The sequence below is a fragment of the Daldinia caldariorum genome, assembly GCF_022478825.1.
Source record: "Daldinia caldariorum strain CBS 122874 unplaced genomic scaffold F4812scaffold_6, whole genome shotgun sequence".
Classification (NCBI taxonomy): Eukaryota; Fungi; Ascomycota; class Sordariomycetes; order Xylariales; family Hypoxylaceae; genus Daldinia; species Daldinia caldariorum.
The window spans coordinates 1,628,425-1,647,147 of NW_025953042.1; the positions used below are offsets into that span (position 1 = coordinate 1,628,425).

Genomic DNA, 18,723 nt, shown 5'->3' on the forward strand with positions numbered 1-18,723 from the left:
TTGACTCGTAGCTCATACCCCGGCTGCCCGGTAGTTCAGGCTGACAGATACGGACAGTACCTCTTAGGTAGTGGCTGATGTAAAGAAACTCTTTGCTATGGCCGCCCGTGAATATATCAAGTTAGGTACCTAGATACCTATTACCTTAGATAACCTTGTACTTTTTATCTAATATTAGATCCGTTATCTCCATACAACCAATATAGAATGATTTATACCTACAGAACATACCTTAGGTGTAAGTACCTAATTCAACAACTACAGCAAGGCAATCATAATTCTTCAAAGTTGATGCAAACCCTATTATAACCTTGGATTAATATTTATCAATTTAATTGGTTGTCAAGGTAAATATATTTCACTATATCTTCATAATTATTATGGTGTTAATTTTGCAACGGCCACTCTACAACGTCCTCCTGGATTCGAACTTCGTTATCAACCCATATCAGCCCAGCTTGCTTCTTACTGCTATCGGACATTACATCGTCCACGCTTTCGCTCCGCACCTTGGTGTATGCTATCGGCGGTCTCGATATGTTAGAAGCTTGTGAATATCCCGAATCCCGAGCCCGAACTGGTGGGCATTTGTTAAGATTGTTCCGTTTGTGTGTTGTATATTGAGGTAGCTCGCTCGCGTCGTTGGTCCGGTGGTGGTTTGAGCACGCATTTGTGGTATTTCTACCTAGGGTCTTGATATATAGCGGGCGTAGGGTAGGTATACCTATACAAACCATAGCCACCGCAATTTCCGCACCGGTCCAAGCAAAATAAGGCACAAAGTCTACTAGAGACCAAAAGATTGTTAGATAGAGCCCTTGTAAAATATCGTGACTGATGAGTGTTACTTACATGTAAAGTTGAACACATTCAACTTGGATAAGACCACCGTCCTAATAATACCGCAAGCTCCAGCGCTATAGACTGGAAGTTAGCTTATGCTAATATGTATTGTTATTGTTTACTAAGGTTCGTAGTGATTAGCCGAAGGTAAATATATAAGACTATAACTTACAATACCCCTAGGCCCATGCTTCCCGCCAATATAACTTTCTCACGTTGAGACATTGGAAGAGACCGGATGAACAACCAGGGAAACATGGCGAAGAAAAAGTCGCAGATACTGGACCAAACTAGAAGCATTGTTAACACTCCAGCCTTGAAAGAACTAAACATGTACCTAAGGTAAGTGAATAAATAATACCTCCGAGTCCGACGGTTAAAGGTTGGATCTGAAGATTCCACTTTCCAGGGGTTCTCAACGGATCCCAACTTGTTTGAACCGGTGTTGTCTGATTCCACAACATAACCACGAGAGCAATAGATGTGCCAACGGTGATGGCCACAGCAGTCCAAAGCGCGATCTTCTGCCATCGGAACTGAACCACTCGAAGTAGAAATAGCCCCATCGATAGCTTGGCCATCGCGTTCCCGGATACAGCAAAGCTATTCGCAACGTAAGTCCAAAAGATGGAGTTTGACGTATCGTCGACGCTCAACGTCCAGTAACTTTGGCCTAACCCGTGATAGACCGAGATTTGTATGAAGATGGTGAATAAAAGGAAGAATAGCTATATGATACAGATCCAGTTAGATTAACAGATATACAAACGTCAAAAGTAGAAACCAAGTTTAATTAGGTACTCAAGACTTTTTACATACGCTAGTACATGCGTACATGTAATCCTCAACGCCGACGAACTTAACGATTCGAATGCGAGTATATAGACGGAGAGCAGCCAAAGAAATACAGAGGACTGCCATCCCCCACATGGCATAAGCCAAATGATGTCCCCGATGCATCGTGAGATGGCCGATCGAGTACTACGACCACCGGACTCTAAATGACTGAAAGAAAAATTGGGCATGCTGGTCATTTTTAACATGGACACCACGTGGGAAAAGAATAGTCGCGGCCCTAACCACCCCTCGCATCGATCGCCATCAGATATGGAAATATGGACACCGCCAAAGATGGTGATGGCACGCCAACTTATCAGTCCAGATTGTGAACGAGGCCAGGGCACATTCCAATTGCGTGCAAGGACCGTACGATAAAATGCCTGACTGGGATACGAGCTACCGATTAGTAGATCACGAAATCTCCATTTGTATGACCATCGTCTGCGAGTGAGTTCATGCCTGCAATCAACATCTACGGGGAGTTGGATCTGATAGTACCCATTCTCTTCCCTTGCTTACCGGATTGCCGGCTTAGTTGGAATGTAGACGTATCTGGCCAATTAGATCAAAAGCATTATGCTAGGGTCGTTCCCCTTCACGAATCAACACCGCCAACGACCTTCTCATGGGGTTGTGACGGATAGAGATGGTACAGGGATCAAGAGCCAATAATACATTAAATATTCGAACCGGTCAGGTATATAAAACTAGTCGAATTCTTCACGGTTTATGGCGTAAGCATTGGTCAGACCGGTGAAGTGAAGGTGTTGGAATAGGAATTTTTGCTAATTCCTGATTTTATATTGAGTCGAGGTATTGGCTTTGTAAAGTTATCAAATTGAGTGGCAGGTTATCGATGGCAACAACACGTTTTTGTTGCTGTTGAGCCTTTCTAGAGGTTTCCAGAGCACATAGTTAATAGAAACAAATTCCGGGCAATTTACTTAGGATATTATCAGACTGTAAACCGCCAATCCCCTTCTTCGGCCATTTTCTGCCTTGAAAGCACCCTGGGCCCTTGCTCGCCCTCCTCAAGCCCGTTCCGCTTAGCCCCGGGACTATTCCTCCACTTCCACATCTGGCCGTACACCGTCTGCCCCCCCTTTCCCTCGAGAATCTTGACGACTTCCCGTCCGAGGATGGGCAGAAACTTGAAGCCGTGACCGCTACCGCCGGAGCAGACGGCTACTCCCGGACGTCCAGGCACTAAATCGACCACAAACGAGTTGTCGATGCTGTCGGTATACCAACAGAGCCTAGTGGACGATATTCCTAGGGGGACCAGCTCGGGAAAGTTGATCGTTATGAATTCTGTTGTATAAATCGTTAACAGGAATCCCGGATCAACATGAAGCTGAGTCCTAACCTTTGATACCGTTGAGCGCATCGATCGGGATGCGAGTCTCCTTCTCCTCAGTTACGTGTGCGGTTTTCGGAACTGATATCCGCCGCCCACCCACATCTTGGAAGTTTGTCCATCTGTGAAATAAACGTGTCAATATCAATTGTATTTTAGTCATCGAAGGGGATGGCGAATCTGACTTTCTGCTCCTCCAACCGATCTTAAAAATCCCATTTTCGTCTCTCGGGATACTGTACACGTCCTTGCCTTGCCGAGAACCCCAAGTTATCACCGGTTGGATTTCCGGACCGAATCGGCTCCATAGATCAGACTGGTCCTTGGGAATCTGGATATTGGCTACGGAACCAGCTGTAGTCTCCAAGAGGCCCTGGACCTCTGGAACCAAAGACGGAGTCCATCCACCGCCTGCACGGTCAGTGGCCTTTTCGCGGGTGATGCGGGACAGGGCGACAACTCACCGGCTACAACGACTAGATCGGCGGCGATCTCGAGGCCGTCGGCGGTAACTACCACTGGGCGATCATCCTTGGTTGCAATATCGACCACCTTACCACGCAGAGGATCAAGAATCATCTTAACGCCAGCCCGCTTCGCCAGATGCTGCGCCCAGGCGCAACTCTTGTAAGCGTAGACGAAACCAGCCGTAGAGTCGAGGACGGCCTTGTGCGATCCGAACCTCTCCTGTCGCCGGCAGGGATCGAGTTTGTGCGCCCAACCCCGCTCCTTTGCGCGAGCGATATCTTTATGACCGAGGCAAAAGCTTAGAATTATAGGTAACTTTAGGTAGGTAGGTATGTAGTATTTATCTGGGATATTTCAAACGCTTTAATACTTACCGGCCTCGTCGTCGGCTTTAAATTGCGATTCCCTAATGCCCTCACGCTCCATATTCTCAAGCGTCGCGACTTCAAAGTCCCCAAAGTCGTCCTCGCTGCTCATACGTAGCATGCCAGCGTTCCACCAGAGCTTCCTGTCGCCTTCTCTCAGCCGCTCGGGAAGCTCGTCGGCGGGCGTCGCGGCAATCTCGCGATTCCATTCTTCCCACAAGCCGGCAGCCTCGGTTGCTAGACGTTGATACTCGATCTCGGATCCGTAGCTGAAACGGATGATTTTGTTTAGGTCGGCCGACGCAGAGTCGATGCCCGACAGAGGATCATAGGCTGCCGACGCGGTATCCTGCATGTCCAGGACGGTTACGTCTTCGTAGCCGGATTTCGCTAGCCATAACGCTGTCGAAATTCCAAATACGCCCGAACCGACGATGACGATTTTGGATTTAGGGGTGAGTGTGGCCATTGTTTTGAAACTTGGATATAACGAAAATATGAGGCGGAGGACCAGCACGCAATATAACCCCGCTATCTATGAGCCTGTCTACCTCTTATACCTTCATCTCCACTTCTGGTTATAGCTTGATCACTAGTTCCTATTCGATATAATAATGAGACCTACATTTCGGAGTGTGGTTATTGCTTTATGAAGATAAGAGGCACCTTTCGAAAGGGTTTGCTTTATCATACGGTCGGGAAAATGGTTTGAATAGTACCATGTCATAACTAGCAACCAATTGATAGCTTTTAATGTAACGCTAACTCCGATGCCATCATATGCCGTTGCTCTTCACATCTCAACCTTTACCTGGCTACCTGTTATATTCGAGCCAACGCTTGAAACATCAAGTGATTTCTATTCTATTGTTTCATCCAGATACCTTGCTTCGGGGAGGAACTTCTTAGTATTTTTGACATGAGGCGATTCGGCTTTGATATTTACAAAAGGGGCGGGATGGGTGAATGGTAGATATTTACATCAAATGCTCTCCTGGCACCGTTTTTCTTTTTTGGCGAAATAAGATCAGAGGAAATTTATTCCAACACCGACCTGTAGTCCTTTTCGGCTCTCCTCCCCCCGCCTCAATACCAATGGCAAGCTAAAGTTTAGTTCAAACCTCGCGATCGGGTGCGCATATACAAGTCCTACGCCAGCGGCAATGCTCGGTAGTCCTGTGCTGAGGTCCTTGGTTGCCGAGACCATGCCATCGAATACCGTACCGGCACTGAGGCGTTGACTTGTCGATTCGTCGCTACCTTTGGATTTGTTCTTCATCGCTACCAATCTGCCGCCGTTGGCAAAGAGCTGAAGCCGGAACGGGGACTCGGGTCCGACGCGGGGGAGAGGGATGAGCATATTTACGCTACCTGCCGCGTAAATATCCCCACCAACGGCATCACTGCCATCTCTGGGACCGAGTCCGCCTAGCGAAAAGCCTCTCACGTCGGTCGGACCTCCAAGTGTAAATCGATCGTTGATTCGACTAGGCGAAGCACCGCTCAGACCGAATGTTAACGGAAGGGGGTAAAGCAGACCCGCTCGGAAACCACCGCCGATGGAGACACCGGAAGATTTCCGGATTCCGGGTATGGGGATGGGTATCGCGCCGGCAACCTCCAATTCACTCTTGGAGAAAGCAACATCTCCACCTAGAGAAGCCCACCCGGCAAGCTCCGTACTTGTCTTAACGAGGTATCCGCTTTGTGGTAACATGGGGTTATCTCTCCGTTCTCTCTGGAATAGGTAAGATATGGCGCTCTTGGTGGAGTCTCCCGCGTCGCCTCGAACGGTAGGACTCGCCTCAGCTAAGAGGCCTGTCAACTGCCTCCAAGCGCCGGAGTAACCGAATTGATGCCGATCGCCATTGTCTTTCAGCCAATGTAGCTTAATACCTCCGCCTTTGACAACTTCCTCATGACTCGCCCATGGTTTCTGCGTACTGCTCGCGAGGCCTTCGATGCTGAGCCGTAAGTTGGGATTGCTTCGGATCGGAGTAGCAAATTCGGCACTATACGCCGAACGCGTCCTTGTACCGGCAGATGCATTTAGCGATAGAGATTCGGCGCCTCCAAATATGTTCCTCCATAGCATAGAGCCATACGCCGAACCTTCTGTGTTACCTAGATCCGTACCGGTCTTAAGAAGAAGTCGAGACTTTTCTCGCACCCGAAGAGAAACGTCGAGGTCTGTGGGAGAGGAAGATGGGTCGAGATGAGGCGGTCGAGACAAGTGCAAGATAATGTTGGGCTGGAAGATATCTTTGAATGTAACGATAAGTCGGCGATGTTCATAGTAATAAAGGGGATCAACTTTCAGACCGTACCGAATTTTTGTAAATTTTCAACTGCTCCGCCCACTTGATTTAGCATGTCGGCGAGGGTATAATCGGCATTGCGACTATCTTCGAGGAGAGGTTGGAAGAGGGGGGCGAGGAATGATTCGCGGGTATTGTTGGCGCCATTGATCTCGATAGAAGACAAAGTGACGGGAAGTGTTTGATTTTGTAACAGCTAGAATCAATAAATATTAGCAAGGACCTCACAACTTTGTTGTTACCTTATATCCTAGGTACCTATCTACTGGATATAGCAAAACGTACCAATTCGATTGCTCTCCGCTCCGATTCCGCCTCGTGAGCTTGGGCCCGTTCCGCCGCCGCTTTCTGTTCTACGGATGCAGCCTCGGACTTCAAAAGGCCCTCGAAAACCTACAGGTCATGGAACGTATCAGCTATCGTTACTAGGCACAATAAAAGAGAATCGAGTTTATATGAAGATCTCACATCATTATCACCAGGAGGACCGTTGCGAGCCATGTTAGCTAGCAAGGAATATGCTAGGTTAGGTTAGGTTAGGTAGCTACACGCCTGTCTTCTATTACAATATGAGTTAGGTTAAGTAGATATCGTATCTTCTTCCCTCATGCGATTGTGAATAAATAAGCTCTGGTTGAGAATTATAGGCAATGGGACCGGTACCGAAGCAGCAAAGCTATGTAGCAAAGCTGGAGCTCGGCATGATCCGGAAACATTTGAAGGTTCCATTCGGATCCTTGCGAAGTGCCACAAAGTTTAGTACATATAGGTATCTGTACCTAACCTATGTACCTAAGGTACCTTATCTCAAGTGTGGCTGAATAATAATACCTAATACCTGACCTAGGTACTTTATGTATGTCCATTTAAGGCTTCGGTACATGTACCCCATCGGCCATGTGCCTTTAGTGACGCAATGACCCAATTAACAAGCGCAAGTGCTAACCATTTTTAAGACTTGTTTCAAGACTTTCTTTATCAGCAAATCAGCAAACCGGTCCAATTACCTAAATCAACAGGTACGTACCACAACGCCTAGACCCTCTTGATTTCCCTTCAAACCTTCAAACAGGGTCCCTTTCTTGTCATCATCAGCCTCATGCTTTACTTATTACCCCTTCAAATGTAACCCCTTCTTTTTTCTTTTTCTTTTTCTTTTCCCATCAAAAAATAATAAAGATTGTTACCAAACATATCCGTTACCTACTCCACATTCCCTCGTTGCCTTCCATCCCTAGAACCCAAAATCTGACCGTATACATCCTTTGGTATCGATTGTAAAGCGACTTTGCGGCTGGTTATCGTGACACCTTTCCTTTCTCGGAGATCCCTTTATCAGGAGACAACTCGAACTTCATCATGGCTAGCAAGCAAGCGAGCAAGCGCGTATGACCCGCACTATCTTCCCCTTATCGTTTATCGTCTAATGAGATATCATCTAACCTATATGCTTTTCGCTGTAGTTGGCTCGTGAATACAAAAGCATATCAGAGAACCCTCCTCCGTACATTAGTGCCCATCCGTCAGAGTCTAATATCCTAGAGTACGTTTTTTAAACCATACCTATCTCTCCTTCCCCTACACCAGTAATCGCTAACATAAGTAGATGGCACTATATCATAACCGGTCCCGAGGATACTCCTTATCATAATGGCCAGTATTGGGGCACCCTAATCTTCCCGCCTAACTATCCCTTCGCGCCGCCGGCTATTCGAATGCACACGCCCTCGGGCCGCTTCCAACCATCTACAAGACTATGCCTCTCCATCTCTGATTTCCACCCGCGATCCTTCAATCCGGCGTGGGAAGTCTCGACGATCCTCATCGGACTGTTGTCGTTTATGACGTCGGAAGAGATGACAACCGGTTCGGTGTCGGCTACGGCGCACGAACGACGAATCTTCGCGGCTAGGTCGAGGTGGTGGAACTCGACGGGAGGTGGCTCGCACGCGAGAAACCCGGCGCAGAAAGGAAACGTGAAGGCTGGGGACGGCGGCGCGAAATTCAGAGCGGAGTGGCCCGAACTAGACAAGGAGAATTGGCGGTGGATGACGGAGAACAACATCGACACGGCCACGGGAGCTAGGAACGGTAGTGCATCGTGCGGACCGCAGTTGGGTATCCCTGGCGGTAGTGGCGGCCAGGCCCAAGCTGTCGTCGACGCCGTCGTACAGAGGCGGGATGCCGGTACGAGTTGGCTCGGACGGAACAAGCTGCTAGTATTTGGAGGCGTCATATTCGTCTATGTGTTGATAGCCCGCATCCTCGGAGAAGGGGAGGGCACTGTTTAATCTAAGAATAATACTGGAAGGTGCCTCTTCGGAATTGAGCTGAGTATAAACACCCGGGGTGAGAGGAGGTCGGCCCTCATAATATCTCATATGCTCATGTGTATCATAGATAGGTACCTAACAGCAATATCGTTTAGCTAGTTATTGCGATGAATTGATATAAATCGATCAATGATACTCCTTCTCATGTAAATGAAGAAACAAACAGGAAATCTTTACGAAGGCGTTCTACCTTGTTATTATACAGTGGGAGCAGCAGTACGATATCTCCGTGTGTTATGCTTTCGGCGGTCAACTGTTAAATCTTGTACGAATATGCCTAATGCTACCCTAGGTACCTCCTAGTACGCCAATTTCAAACAACAGGTACAAGGTACCTTCTGAGCAGCACTTGCTTAGCGACTTCCGCTCTTTGCTGAGGTTGTCACCAGGTGCCTTAGGTAATTTTAGGTAACTAATGCCTCCCCTAGATACGCCGTACTCTGCTCTAGCACATTGAACACTGAAGATTCCTTAGGTCTAGGCAGGTACGTTAGGTAAGGCGTACCTTCGGGCAAATCCATTCAGGCTCCTTCTCTCCTTATCCGTTGACCGTTGATCGATAGGTGCACCGCTATTTTCCCTTTTCATTCCTGAAATTCAACTACGCTCCTTGCCTGTCTGACTAGATCCAACCACTTCTTATTAGGTACTTTACAGCTCGCAAGCGTTCAAGAATTCAAGCACTCAAGCACTAAAGCGATCGAATCAACCTGCCTATTCACTGTTGATTGACTTGAGCATCGTGTGTCTAGCCTAGTAAGTTCTACCTATTTGCAAATCCTTGGGGGTTTTCATAGACTTTCCTCTTCAGGATCGTCTTAACTTTGTCTTCTTCCTCTCCTATGTTCTCAAATACATCGTCTATTAAGACCATTTCCCTGTATCTCTAATAATATGTCACTAGCCAGTTCGTTTTCGGTATCATACAGTCCATCACGAAGGTTTACTTTACACATTTTCGTCGATATTCATCCCGTTGTCTGACTTAGACGTTTACCGTCTATTCACAAGTCCTTTCGTTGCGGTTATATACCAGCTAAACACATCAGATTCGCATCACAATGTCTGCCCAGGGTACCCTGTCCAACGTAGTGAGCCCTGGCACACCACCAAACCCCGGCGATGATGTTACCGACACTACATCCGAGGCCTCAGGCCAGAAATTGACATCTTCCCCTAACAAAGTTGATGAGATTATCGCCGCCTATATGACTACAGCCAAGACTGAGAAACCCAATGTCCTTTCCGCCGAAAGTTCTTACGATCAGTCTGAAGCTGCTGAGAATACCCCTGTGTCTCCTGCATCCGCCCAGGAACAGGATGTCCCCGAGGAACAGTGCACTATTCCTTCAGGAACCACTACTGAGGCGACATCCATAATCTATTTCGATATTGATAGCGACCTCGATGTACCCTTCAAAGCTGAATCCGGTGTAATCATCTGTAAGGTCTCGTCAGCTCAGCTGGCCCTCGCCTCCACCGTCTGGCGAACCATGCTTTACGGCGACAAGTCGATGAAGAGATCAGAGAAAGAACATTTGGTTCTAAACATCGACGGCGACGTAAGGGCCTTAATTATGCTCTTCCACATCATCCATTACGAGTTCGACAGGGTACCAGTAAAACTATCCCTAGACGAGCTCCATTCCGTTGCAGATGTCATTAGTCGATACCAGTGTGCCCATCTAATTTATCCATGGGCGAAGACTTGGATCAATAGCATCCCCATGTACGATAACCCCGAAGAACATTATCGAAGCTCGCCTAAAGCTGCATTCGTCGCTTGGGTATTGGGTGACATCTCCCTGTTTCTCCGATCTGTCGAACAAGTCATTCTCAGCTCCAAGTTGATTGACGGCCAGCTCGTGGATTTAGATGGCAACTCGTTGCGCGATCTAGGAAATATTAACGAATCCCTACTTGGTAAATACACATCGAAGTTGGTCCCGTTCTTGATGGATGGCTAACTTTTACGTTTAGTATGGATCAGTACTACGAGATTGGAGATACTCAGTCAGATTCTACATGTCCTGAACGAACCATTCAGACAACCCTCCTCCGATGACAAATCTCTTAAGCCTCCCTTCTGCAAGCTAGGTTCACAACAGAAGGTGTGCGAGGCTATGATGTTAGGCTCTATGATCCCCCAGCTCATTGCTGCTGGACTATTCCCGGTACCCGAACCGAGCGAATTCCAGGACAGCATTGACACGTTGAGATCTAAAATCAACGACTTCAAGTACACCCCTTACGAAGGTCGCGATTGGATGCCTCACCTATCACATATTAGTTGTAGCCTTGGGTATGTCGAGGCAGTGCAATTAAGCCTGGGAAATATGAGAGTTCCGCTCAGTCGTAACTTCATAGATGAATTTGGATCCAGAGCCCGCGTCTCCGGTATCATGTAGAGCTTAGGATCTGAATCAGGTTATGACGGAGTGTGTTATGGTACCGCTGCGGACCAAACCGAGATTTTCAAATAGATACGACGCAGTTGGGGGGTTTTATGACTTTATCACCGATTCCTAAAACCCTCGAAAATCATTCCAGGGAGTGAGGTGTCGATCATGGATTACGCGAAGGGATGGACACTGGATTTGATCATTATTTTCTTCTTTTCGCCGGGAAGTGTTTGTAACGTGATCCATCGCGTTTTCTTTCAATAACAGTGAACTAGTCATTGAGGTTGGTCCCACAATAGGGGTAGTAAACAACTCAGTGTCCTGTCTCTTAGGTGTAATAGTGATATTTCATGTTCCGACTATGAACGAACCTGTGTTGATTACTTGTACTTACGCCTTAGTAGCACTGCTAATGAAGATGTCCGATTTGTTATTCAGCCTCTTAAATACTCGATGGATTGGTTAATAATAACATGTGAATTTGGCCAAGACTGTCGTGACGACAACTGGGTACAGCTCATCCCTATATAAATAAGTGATAGGTCGGTGGCTTGCTTCTTCGGCTGTTGCTATTCAGGAATCCGCCAAGACTCGACACCCTCAGTAAATGAACGAAAACTGCGTAATAAATCACGCTTAAAGTTACTTCATAGGCTTCCCATATGATGAAGTCCAGGTAACGATTGGACGGAACTTTGCACTCTAGTCCCTCAGAGTGTTTCCACCATTAGATGGATCGAATTTGACACGGCTTTACAGAGTTACACGGTGCAAACTCCTGCAAACGCCTCTAGTAGTCGGCAGTGGTCGGCGCGTACGAATCTAAACCGTCGCTCCAGTAGATCCAACATGGACACCGCCCCTGAAAAAGCGCCGTTTTGCCGCCTTCCATGCTTCTACTAGAACAACGTACACCACAACGCACGCCGCAACAATGGCCCACTCGATACCGATGCCTTGGTGCTTGAAAACCTTGGTGTTGATAACTGGCAAGTATATAACCGGAAAGGTGATAATAAAGCCCGCGAGAACAGCTCCGAAAAGAAACTTGTTTCTCCAGACCGTCCTAAAGACCGAAAAGGGCCCAGAAAACGACTCGGGATACATGTTGAATAGCGATCGGGTGAGATGCTTGACCTCCCAAGCCGTAACTAGCAGCAGAAAACTAAGGGTTGCGAACGTCGTGGCGCGGGCTCTGTAGACGTAATCGCACGACAGGTTGTGCTCCGCGTTGCAGTCGACTCCCAGCGTTCCGGAGAGCGGCGACTTCGTGTAGACGGTTTCGAGAGGCGAGTAGATGACGGTGCTAAACGCCGTAATGCACAACGCGCCCATAAAGAACCCATATACTATCTTGTCCACAATGATCTCCTTCGTGAAAATACCGACGCGGTGGTCATGCGGCGGTCTTAACATAATGTCCGGCTGGGCTTCTTCGAGACCCAAGCCGAGGGCCAGGAAAGACGATGTGATCAAGTTGGCCCATAGGATTTCAATAGGGGAGAGCGGGAAAATCGATTTGTTATTCTCGTCTTTGAATGCGAGGCCAACGAGAAGAAGGATAACCTGAGCAATATTAGAGATCAACAGGTGTAGAAGAAACTATGTAGTCAATATTCGTTAGCTTAAGTTTAGGTGCTTTTATTTGGCATGTCATTTTCTCTTTAATAATCTTTTTTTTTTTTTACCTTTTGAATGTTGTCGAATAGACGTCTTCCTTCTTCGATAGCTGTCACGATCGAAGCAAAATTATCGTCGGTAAGTACCATATCTGCAGCCTCCTTGGCCACATCGCTACCGTTTAGACCCATGGCAATACCAACATCAGCCTTTTTCAAGGCGGGTGAGTCGTTGACTCCGTCGCCGGTCATGGCACAAAAGGCGCCACGACGGTGGATCGCCTCGACCATGCGCACCTTCGTAGACGGGGTACATCGGGCTAATACCAAGGGAAGCTTCTCCATCTGGTCGATCTGCTCGTCGGTTAAGCCATCAAACGCTGTTGCAGGCATAACTGCATTTTCTAGCTGGGAAACGGGAATGTCGCTACCGAGGATTCCGACTTCGTGCGCGATAGCCGTCGCCGTCTTGATATGATCTCCCGTGAGCATGTGGACGGATATACCAGCAACCTTACATTTCTTAACCGCGTCGGCCGTTTCTATACGCGGGGGATCATAGAGACCCGCAAGACCCAAAGGTGTCAATTTATCTTCGACGGCTTCACGCGAATCCCCTAGGTCGGGAACTTTTGGAACGGTCTTGTGAGCGATACAGAGGACCCTGAGACCTTCGGCGGCGAGAGATTCGGCTTTGGAAGTCAGTTCAGCCTTTACATCATCGGATGCGTTTAGCAACGGCAACATGACTTCCAATGCACCCTTGGTATATACATCGGCCGGACCACCAGATCCGTTTGACGAGTATACGACCGTCATGCGTTTGCAAGAAGAATCGAAAGGGTGTTCCGAGAGGATATCCAAGTTGTATGCTTGAGAAATGGCGGATTTACCCATACCAAATCTCATAGCAAAAACCTGGAGAGCGATTTCAGTCGGCTCGCCAACGGCAACCCAATTTGGTACCGTAAGAGTCGAAGTTGTTAGAGTTTCAGCCGTGTCGTCGTTAGGTGACGACTTGCCATCCGTAACGGTGGCGTTATTGCACAACGAGACGCATTCTATAAACTTTTTCGCCGAAGCGGAAAGGCGAGATTTCGGTTTGAGCTCATCTTGCGGCTCGAACTCCTTGTCATTCCAGATGATCTTTCCGCTTGACGGATCAAACGGATGAGTGCAGCCCTCAACAGTTGCGGTAGAACCGTCGCAGAGCCAGACTTTTCTAGTAATCATTTTCCCCTGAGTTAAAGTACCCGTCTTGTCGGAGCAGATGTTGGTCACCCCCCCAACAGCCTCTAGAGCGCTAAGCTTTCTTACGATCACGTTGCCCTTAGCCATCGCCTTGGTACCGACCGCCATACTAATCGTCAAGACGGCGATGAGAGATTCCGGGATAACAGCGACGCCGACGCAGATGCCGTAGATGAGAACCTCATCGTCGACATTCCAAACGCTGGCGGAGAATACGATGACAGCGAGCAAGATTGCTAGCCCGAAAAGCAGTAAAGCGAACTTGCTTAGCTTAACCTGAAGAGGCGTTCCGTCGAGTCCTAGGATGCTGCGCACGCTAGCCTTTATGCGCTTCCAAAGAGCCTCGAATCTGGTTATATCATAATTCGAACTTGGATTTCTTCGGAGCAGCTGGGCAATATTTCCCACTTCGGTATCCATCCCGGTAGCGGTAACGACGCCTTTTCCCCGACCGCGCGTGATCGTGCTGGCGCAATACAACATGTTAATCCGGTCGCCAAGGGGAACATCAGACTCGCGGAGGACTGCTTCCGGATGTTTGCTGATCGGTAGAGATTCCCCTGTCAGCAACGCCTCGTCAGTGGACAAGTTCAATCCATCAGCCAATCGAAGATCGGCGGGGACAATATCGCCGACATGGAGCAGCACGATATCGCCTCTGACAAGCAATTCGGCTTTGATGGTCGTGATTTGCCCTGAGCGAACGACCTTGCACGTTGGCGCGGACAACGCGTAGAGCGACTGGATCGTCTGCTCTGCGCGATAATCCTGGACGAATCTATTGAGAATTAGCATGGAAGGGTGGAATACATGTATCCCGCTTCCAACAGAAGATTCTGCCAATTCAGGGGCTTGCAACATACCCCACAACGATATTGAGCGAGATGACGGCAGCGATAACGCCGCCTTCGATGAAATCGCCGATGATAAAGGACAGAGCCATAACAAGGATGAGGACCACAGTCAAACTGTTGGAGACCTGCCTCAGGAGAATCTTCCACACGGATAACCCCTGAGCGCCCTCCATCTTGTTAGGCCCATCGCGCTCCAGGCGACGAGCTGCTTCACCGGCGTCGAGGCCATTCTCAACGTCGGTTTCGAGAAGCCTTTCTACGTCCCCGACGGCTAAGTTATGAGGCTCTTGATTGTTGTTCTCGGTTACGGAAGAAGACACGGCCGGCTTTTCCCGGGACGTCGTCTGGTTAGAGAGCGCAGCAGCAGCAGCGTCTTGGTTCCCGTGGCCGAGCGGAGTTTTCTGAGTTACATTGATATCACCACCTATAGGGGGTTCAGTCGACTCCTCGACAGCAGGTTGGTCTTCTATACCCATTCACGTGTGTTCGGGTTAATAGCTAAGTATTGCCTGGTTCTTTTTTTTTTTTTAGAAAAAATATTAAAAAAACAAGGAAAAGTCCGCAAAGGGAATCTGAGAAACTGCAGCAGCCGAAAACTACCTAAGGTTACCTGGATCTCGGGTAGGACGAAGGATAGATATAGTACGTATTGGTTACCATCGTCAAACCCCCTCCAAGCTCGTCAGCTATCGCTATGTATGTTAATCCAACGCCTAGACTTATGCCAAGGGCTCACCTCAACGCGAGTGAGGCGAAGCACGGAGAGCATGCGCATATGAGACACCGATTGGATCGTGCTCTAGACCTCGTCATGGGAACGGCCACTTGAGAGGACAGGGAAGGGGGAAAAGGAATAGTGGCGATTGGATGCCAAGAGAGGGATGTGGAGTGGCAGGTGACGGGACGATGGAAGTATGTTAACGGTATACTACTAGAATGGTATCATTGATGGTAATGAATGGGAAATTAGTGCGTTGGTGAACGCTAAGGCTTGGTAGTTGGGAGACCAGACGAATGATAGTGGATGTTAGAGGCGTGGGTAGCGTTCTTGGAAGCGTCTTGGAAGCTTGGAAGCCTTCGCGTCTCTCCGCTCTTTGTCTGGAACGCCTCTGCATGACCTTGCGTGACCTTGACGTCTATTTCTCGGCACAAAGTTGGAGTGAGGCGACACTTTACTAGTTACGGAAGGCCAAGGGAACAAGATGCCATGCGTTACGTAGATACCTACCTAAACTAAGTAATACTGTACCTACGATGGAATTCGAATAGAATCGGGTGTACTCACTTTGTTCAGGAATATAACTTAGATAAGTTACAGTAACTAGAGAAAATAGAATATATATAAACGTCTAGATACCTCTTGTGTGCGTGTGAGCAGGTATGCAAATGTGAATTTCTCCGAATGGACATATCCCCTGGCAGCCTGGTAAGATATTCGGCCTCCTTTCTCGATTAAACCGGCGCGGCCGCCCCAAGACCGCCTGATAAATTCGGTGCTCATCCCCGCCAATTTTTCGATCTTCGTATCGCTTCCGTACGATACGCGAGCGAGGCAAAGGAACGCTCGTATAGCACCGTGTTATGTACATGTCCGTTCTATCTCTCAGTGGGAGAACGTACACGTTTCGTTTCGAGAACTATTCCATTTTCATTTCAGTATGATTACACTTGGCATGATACTTAAATATCCTTGCCACTAATTTGGTCGAGCACGTTCTTCTTGGCTTCTTTCTTCGTACCTTGGATCTCGTTAACCCTTGTGATGGTGTAGTATAGCAACACGTATCTCGTGATCGATGCCGATTCGGTGTTTCTTAAGCCAAGCCCTTCAACAATTTCAAGATTATTCTTACTGGTCCGCATTATAATGGCGGTGAGGACGTACGCCAACATAACAATAGGCTTGTTATCATTGGATGTATTCTTACGCTTTCGCATCAAATACCTTCTTCCCGTTAAACCAGGTTTCTAGGACTCTCGCTTCGAGTAGCTTGCTCGCATCCCATTCCATATCCACCACTACAAAGTCCGCCATTCGTCCGGCTTCCAGTTTGCCGGTGAACCGGTCAGCGAAGCAGCTATACGCCGAGCCCTCCGTACCCGCAGCGATGGCCGCGGCCAAGTCTAACGCGAAATGTGGGTTTACCCGGTCCGTCAAGTCCGGCTCTCTGGCTGAGCGTCGGGTTGTCGCCGTATATGCATTTCTTAGCGGCGCGTGAGGTGCCGTAGGGGAGTCGGACCCTAATGCTAATACGGCGCCCCCGTCGGCAAAATCTTTATATGCGAATGCGCGCTCGCATCGGGAGGGCCCAAGTAGTGACGGCCACGCTCGAAGGATCGCTGGGTCGGCATGTACCGGCTGGATAGAAGCCGTAATGCCCAACTTTCCTAGCCTCTTAGCGTCTTCGGGCGATGCGAGCTCCAGGTGTTCTATTCGATGTCTTCGACCGGGTGTGGCATTTTGTTCGAGAGCATCGATAGCAACTCTTATGGTCTGGTCACCGATCGCGTGTAAGGCGCACTGCAAGCCAGCTCTATCCGCTTTTCTAACCACGGGCCCAAGCTCTGCAAGTGACCAGATAGGATCGCACGATACCCCGTTGGAAGTATAAGGTTCTGAGAGTCCGGCGGTGCAACCGTCTATGATACCGTCCCCGATGACCTTGATACCTACAACGCGGCAATCGGGACTATTTTCCATGTTAAACTGGCGGTTAAGTTCGATCGCGCGGTCGACTTGAGCAAGGTTCTCGGCCTCCATCTTCCGAGGCGTGATGAGCCAGTGGATAGCGATCCTAATCGAAAGCTTTTCTCTCTTTCGTAGTATCTGCAAAGCTTCCCATGCGTTTTCATCCATCGCCATCTCGACGAGTCCGGTATAACCGGAGGCATTATACGCCTCGACAGCCGCTTTCAGCGCTGCTAGCTTTTCTTCCATCGGCGCGACTTTTGCGATATGCGGCCAGACGATCGTAACCGCCGCCGCCTCCGAGAGGAGCCCTGATGCTTTGCCGTTCTCGTCGCGATGAATTTTCCCGCCTTCTGGGTCGGCCATATCTTGCACACCCAGTTCTTTTAAGGCTGCACTATTACACCAGGTTGAATGCAAGTCTTTGGAGTCGATGAAGCTATTTAGTAACGGAGTCAACGAAGGTATCTTGCGTGTAGAAGGGAGAGCATAGGTAAGGGGCTCTTGATCACGTACATTGGCCTTGGATCCAGATCGTCTATCATGCTAGCCAACGCCTCTCCGTTGGTCATGGAGTGCATCCACCCTTTGCACATTATACGGGCCGCAGAAGGGTGCGCGGCAGCGAACTCTTTAATCGTCTGGCGGATATCTTGTAGGTTTTTACACGCTTCTAGCCCGGCCTTTTGTAGAGATTGCCCGAGCATCAGAAAGTGCATATGACCATCAATAAATCCCGGTAAGACTATACGACCGCTGATATCGTGTTTGGTCACGCCAGCTCTCTCTGCTGCCAGAATATCCTCGTCATGTATATCGCCGACATGAGTGATTTTGCCCGACTCGTCAATGAGCATGGTGTTTGCGAAGGAATAACTTTCGCCCTTGGGCTCGGATTGAAAAAAACGGCCATTATGAAATAGCGTGGCCATGGTATGTTGAATCTCTAAGATGAAGCAATGGCTTTTCAAAAGATATCTACACAACTGATCGTGTAAATGTTTCTTGTCTTAGCCAAAGTTATATCTCGCGGAAATCCCCACATCAGCTCAAGGCCGCAATCGGCTGTCTGTGGAGAAGCTCAGAGCTTCTATATTTGTTCTAGAATAAACCATCTAGCATGACCTTAATGCGTCCGAATAATTGTTATCATACATATCTTTATCGAAGGGGTGTTTACGTTTCAATACTAGGTTATTAATAGGATTCCTCAAGGTGAACAGCAGCAGCGTTGAAATTTATCTGGACAATCTGTACTGCGCCTGTACAACTTTCTATCATCTAACAACTCCTGGCGCTTAGACCAGGTCTTTTATTAATGCCTACTATGTAATAGGTATCTTTTGAGTCTCCCTCCTATCCGAAGCTACAGCGCTACCTTGTT

General features: G+C 48.3%; 7 protein-coding genes across 7 annotated transcripts; 2 read left to right on the forward strand and 5 right to left on the reverse strand.

Moving 5' to 3' along the window:
• Nucleotides 1-245: 245 nt before the first annotated feature.
• Nucleotides 246-2,160, reverse strand: F4812DRAFT_425693 (uncharacterized protein). Its single transcript, XM_047933942.1, has 5 exons — nucleotides 1,663-2,160; nucleotides 1,205-1,571; nucleotides 1,016-1,133; nucleotides 853-917; nucleotides 246-787 (listed from the first exon to the last, which is right to left on the reverse strand). The coding sequence occupies exons 1-5, from the start codon at nucleotides 1,801-1,803 to the stop codon at nucleotides 387-389; spliced, it is 1,092 nt and encodes a 363-aa protein (XP_047791357.1). The 5' UTR covers nucleotides 1,804-2,160; the 3' UTR covers nucleotides 246-386.
• A 254-nt stretch (nucleotides 2,161-2,414) lies between these two features.
• Nucleotides 2,415-4,611, reverse strand: F4812DRAFT_425698 (FAD dependent oxidoreductase). Its single transcript, XM_047933943.1, has 5 exons — nucleotides 3,883-4,611; nucleotides 3,505-3,786; nucleotides 3,226-3,451; nucleotides 3,050-3,162; nucleotides 2,415-2,994 (listed from the first exon to the last, which is right to left on the reverse strand). The coding sequence occupies exons 1-5, from the start codon at nucleotides 4,340-4,342 to the stop codon at nucleotides 2,639-2,641; spliced, it is 1,437 nt and encodes a 478-aa protein (XP_047791358.1). The 5' UTR covers nucleotides 4,343-4,611; the 3' UTR covers nucleotides 2,415-2,638.
• On the reverse strand, nucleotides 4,612-6,899 carry F4812DRAFT_425700 (surface antigen-domain-containing protein). Its single transcript, XM_047933944.1, has 4 exons — nucleotides 6,660-6,899; nucleotides 6,477-6,584; nucleotides 6,201-6,387; nucleotides 4,612-6,135 (listed from the first exon to the last, which is right to left on the reverse strand). Exons 1-4 carry the CDS (start codon nucleotides 6,690-6,692, stop codon nucleotides 4,901-4,903), a joined length of 1,563 nt encoding a protein of 520 aa, XP_047791359.1. The 5' UTR covers nucleotides 6,693-6,899; the 3' UTR covers nucleotides 4,612-4,900.
• A 222-nt stretch (nucleotides 6,900-7,121) lies between these two features.
• F4812DRAFT_425702 (ubiquitin-conjugating enzyme) lies at nucleotides 7,122-8,654 on the forward strand. The gene is made up of 3 exons (XM_047933945.1): nucleotides 7,122-7,577; nucleotides 7,655-7,734; nucleotides 7,798-8,654. The coding sequence occupies exons 1-3, from the start codon at nucleotides 7,551-7,553 to the stop codon at nucleotides 8,480-8,482; spliced, it is 792 nt and encodes a 263-aa protein (XP_047791360.1). The 5' UTR covers nucleotides 7,122-7,550; the 3' UTR covers nucleotides 8,483-8,654.
• A 380-nt stretch (nucleotides 8,655-9,034) lies between these two features.
• On the forward strand, nucleotides 9,035-11,340 carry F4812DRAFT_356233 (uncharacterized protein). Its single transcript, XM_047931783.1, has 2 exons — nucleotides 9,035-10,447; nucleotides 10,505-11,340. Exons 1-2 carry the CDS (start codon nucleotides 9,586-9,588, stop codon nucleotides 10,930-10,932), a joined length of 1,290 nt encoding a protein of 429 aa, XP_047791361.1. The 5' UTR covers nucleotides 9,035-9,585; the 3' UTR covers nucleotides 10,933-11,340.
• Nucleotides 11,341-11,748: 408 nt separating this feature from the next.
• F4812DRAFT_470781 (potassium/sodium eff) lies at nucleotides 11,749-15,498 on the reverse strand (the record flags this gene model as incomplete). The annotated part of the gene is made up of 3 exons (XM_047939021.1): nucleotides 14,660-15,498; nucleotides 12,615-14,574; nucleotides 11,749-12,528 (listed from the first exon to the last, which is right to left on the reverse strand). The coding sequence occupies exons 1-3, from the start codon at nucleotides 15,124-15,126 to the stop codon at nucleotides 11,749-11,751; spliced, it is 3,207 nt and encodes a 1,068-aa protein (XP_047791362.1). The 5' UTR covers nucleotides 15,127-15,498.
• A 437-nt stretch (nucleotides 15,499-15,935) lies between these two features.
• On the reverse strand, nucleotides 15,936-18,603 carry F4812DRAFT_425711 (amidohydrolase 3). The gene is made up of 4 exons (XM_047933946.1): nucleotides 17,856-18,603; nucleotides 16,536-17,778; nucleotides 16,390-16,476; nucleotides 15,936-16,287 (listed from the first exon to the last, which is right to left on the reverse strand). Exons 1-2 carry the CDS (start codon nucleotides 18,269-18,271, stop codon nucleotides 16,575-16,577), a joined length of 1,620 nt encoding a protein of 539 aa, XP_047791363.1. The 5' UTR covers nucleotides 18,272-18,603; the 3' UTR covers nucleotides 15,936-16,287; nucleotides 16,390-16,476; nucleotides 16,536-16,574.
• Between the last annotated feature and the right edge of the window lie 120 nt (nucleotides 18,604-18,723).